Source organism: Gavialis gangeticus, unplaced genomic scaffold (genome assembly GCF_001723915.1).
Source record: "Gavialis gangeticus isolate Ggan-Ray unplaced genomic scaffold, GavGan_comp1, whole genome shotgun sequence".
NCBI lineage: Eukaryota > Metazoa > Chordata > Crocodylia > Gavialidae > Gavialis > Gavialis gangeticus.
Window position 1 is genome coordinate 3828610 of NW_017729028.1, and position 3354 is coordinate 3831963.

Consider the following 3354-nt stretch of genomic DNA (forward strand, 5'->3'; position numbering starts at 1 on the left):
CAGTTCTGGAGAGGTACAGGGGAAATAATGAACATAAAATATAATATCCCTCAACTCCAGCCCTCTGAGCCCAGGGCTCAGTTTTGGAAAGATACATTAGCTAGGAAATGTGTATGTATAATAGAGCCAAAAATTAATGATCTGCACTCAAGTATGGGAGTAGTACTTTGGTCTGAAACAGGTATTCCATGGATCGCCGCAGATCACTGGAGCACAACTGAGGAGAATAACGTGTATTCCCAACTCTCCATGTGGGACGTTAACTTGCAGCAATTAAATCTGGCTCATATATCGTTCAACTCGGAAACCGGGCAATTACTAATGTTGTCAAAGGACTATGGAGAGCACATTACTTACCTGAAATTACTCAATGCTAGCAAGGTCCTCAATGTACCATCTGCCTCAGTGTTAGAAGGACTAGCCACAACTGGAAACACAGTGGGGAATGGTGTTAAATATACTATACACAAAATAGGATCAATAGGACAACAACTATGGAACACCATAAAGACTGTATTTTCCGGAAAATGGGTGATATATGTTATAATAGGCATCATAGGATTGTTTGGGTTAATCATTTTAGGAAAATTAATTTTGTGTATGTTGTCATGGGATTACTGGAATAAGTTTGCAAGGCTTAGAAATGAAATACAATGGTAATCAAACTGCCTAATGGGCATGGGGGGATGTCATACTGAATGTAATAGTTTGAATTTTTGTAATAAATACCCATTAGCCAGTTTAGAAAAAAGGCAAGGTTCATCTTCTTATCTAGTCCATTGCTTGTTTTTGCCTATGTGTTGAATGTCTTGATTCTGAATTTTATCTTTAGAGGCCTTGCAGTGAATGTGCCGAATGAATTGGTTCTTGAATTTTATCTCTAGAGGCCTTTAACAAAGTTAACCTAAAAGCGACCCTTGGGCAAACATTCCGAGAGATCGAAACCTAGAGGCTTTTGGAAGGGGGTTGGCAAAAGAGGTCACAGCAGTGGTGTGGCAAATTTCCCAAAGACGACCCAGGAAAGGAATTTGTTGGGTAAAAGATCCAAGCCCAAATTTGCAAGTAGTGACAGGTTTGGGTAGGAGGGGCCCAAGACGGCAACTCACCCAATAAAAACTGTAACCTACAGTCCCAATTTGGAGGTAACCTCACTTGCAGAACACTGAAGGAAGAATCGCAAGTGTAGGCCGGGTCAGACTGATCCCCTGAACTACGCTTTCCGTGAACAAGAACTCCCGTTCACACTAAAGCCGTGGAGTGCCCGAGTGGGACTGAAGGAAGGAGACTTGTTCCTATCACTGCTGAGACCAACCCTAAAACCATAACTAAAGAATGAAAGTATCCTTGGAGATTTGGTTTCTAGGAATTCTAGGACTGTAAGTATACCATGAGAAATAATAGTATTGATTCCAATTTAACCTTTACTTGTAATTGTAGTTGTTTTTATAATACTAATTCTTATAGCATTGTTTGGGAAGGATTTCTTAAAGCTAAGCAGTGTTATATGTATAACAAAGAATTTTAAAATAAAATTGTGTTGTATGAATTAAGTGTGCAATCATTGTGAAATTGTGCAATCTACCAAATACTTCCCCAGCCAGGCGCATCAAATAAATCAGTAAATTGTGTCGGATCTTTCTCCTATTCCATAACCCACTAGAGACACCTTTCAGATATTTGAGCACAGCTATCATGTCTTCTCTTAAGCAACTTTTCCACAAGATGAATATGCCTATTTCTTTCAATGTGTCTTAATCTGGCTTTCCTTCCAAGCCCTTTATCACTTTTGTTGCTCACCTCTGGACTTTCTCCAACGTCCTTTTTAAAATATGGAGCTCAGAGCTGCACACAGTACTCTAGAAGAGGCCAAACTAGTGCTGCATAATAAGGCAATATCACCTCCCATATATTGCATCTATTGTTTCAGTTGATGCATTTGCCTTTTATGCAGCTGTGTCACACTGAAGACTGTTATGGAGTTTCTGATCCACCAAGACTCCTATATTCTTCTCCACATACTGCCATCCAGCTAGGTGTCTTCCATTTTACATTTGTGTGTTTTATTATTCTTCCCAAGGTATAGAGCCTTGCATTTATCAATACCGAACTTCATCCTGTTGGTTCTAGCCCAGCTTTCCAATCTATCAAGATATGCCTGAAATGCATTTGTCTCCTTCAATGTATTCACAGTTCCCAATTTTGTGTCATCTACAAATTTGCTGAAAACATCTATTTCAGCATCCAAATCACAAATAAGTACACTGAACAGCCCTGGGTTCAGGACAGATTCCTGTGGGACTCTTCTGGAAACCTCCTACCATTCCCACATGGATCCATTTATAATTACCCTTTGCTTGTGGCTATTGAGCTGGTTTTCTATTCACTTTAAAGTAGTTTTATCTGATTTGTTTATGAGAAGATCATGTGTGTTAAAAGTCTTGCTGAAATCCAGTACACTGTATCCAAAGCATTCCCTGCATCCACCCAGCTAGCAATTTTGTCAAAGAAGGAGATCAAGTTTGTTTGGTACAATTTGTTCTTAGCAAATCTATGCTGGCTGACCATTATCAGCCTTTTCTCCTCCAGATGCTTGCAAATGGACTTCCTTATGATATGCTCCAATAACTTCCCATACATTGAGGTAAGGCTAATTGGTCCATAATTCCTGAGGTCCTCCTTTTTGCCTTTTAAAGCAGGGCACTATGTTGGCTCTTTTACAGTCCTCTCGTACCTTGCCTGTCTCTCACAACTCTGTAACTGTTATTAGCAAGGTCTCCAAGATCTTCTCTTCTAGTTTCTTCAGTACCCTGGGATCATCAGGCCCTGCTGACCCAGTACCAAGTTCATTAGACCCTGCTGACTTTAATTGATTCAAACCAGACAAAAGCTGCCTGTCTCTTTCCTTATCTCAACCCTTAGATTTTCTCCTTCCTTATCCAAATAAACCTTAGCAGCTGCCTGATTGCAGATTAATTCTTTTGTGAAGACTGAGGTAAAGTACCTGTTAATAGTTCTGCCTTGTATGCATCTTCTGTTAAAAGCTAACCCTGGCTATTTAACAATGGAGCTACTGTTTCCTTGGTGTTTCTTTTCTGGCTAGCATACTTATAGAACCTTTCCTTATTGACCTTAACTTCCCTTGCTAGGTGCAGCACATTTTTTACCATTGCCGTCCTGATTTTTTTCTTGTAAGTCCTTGTTATTTCTTGGTATTCTTCCTTGACTGCCCATCTTTCCATCACCCATAGACTTTCCTTTTATATTTGAGACATTTTAGAAGTTTCTCGTGTGGCCACATTGTTTTTTTGCCATTCTTAGAATCATAGAATCCATGAGTGGGAAGGGACCTAGACA

At 39.7% G+C, this 3354-nt stretch overlaps 1 protein-coding gene across 2 annotated transcripts in view; it reads left to right on the forward strand.

The window, feature by feature from the left end:
* Positions 1-755, forward strand: part of LOC109300134 — a 7178-nt gene extending 6423 nt beyond the window's left edge. Inside the window, exon 2 of one of the 2 annotated variants that reach the window (XM_019520719.1) lies at positions 182-755. In XM_019520719.1, the coding sequence (XP_019376264.1) occupies positions 182-660 (479 nt within the window). In that variant the 3' untranslated portion in view covers positions 661-755. Of the gene's footprint in view, positions 1-13 lie in introns of both variants that reach the window. The other variant, XM_019520720.1, reaches the window with a different exon arrangement.
* The last annotated feature ends 2599 nt before the right edge of the window (positions 756-3354 follow it).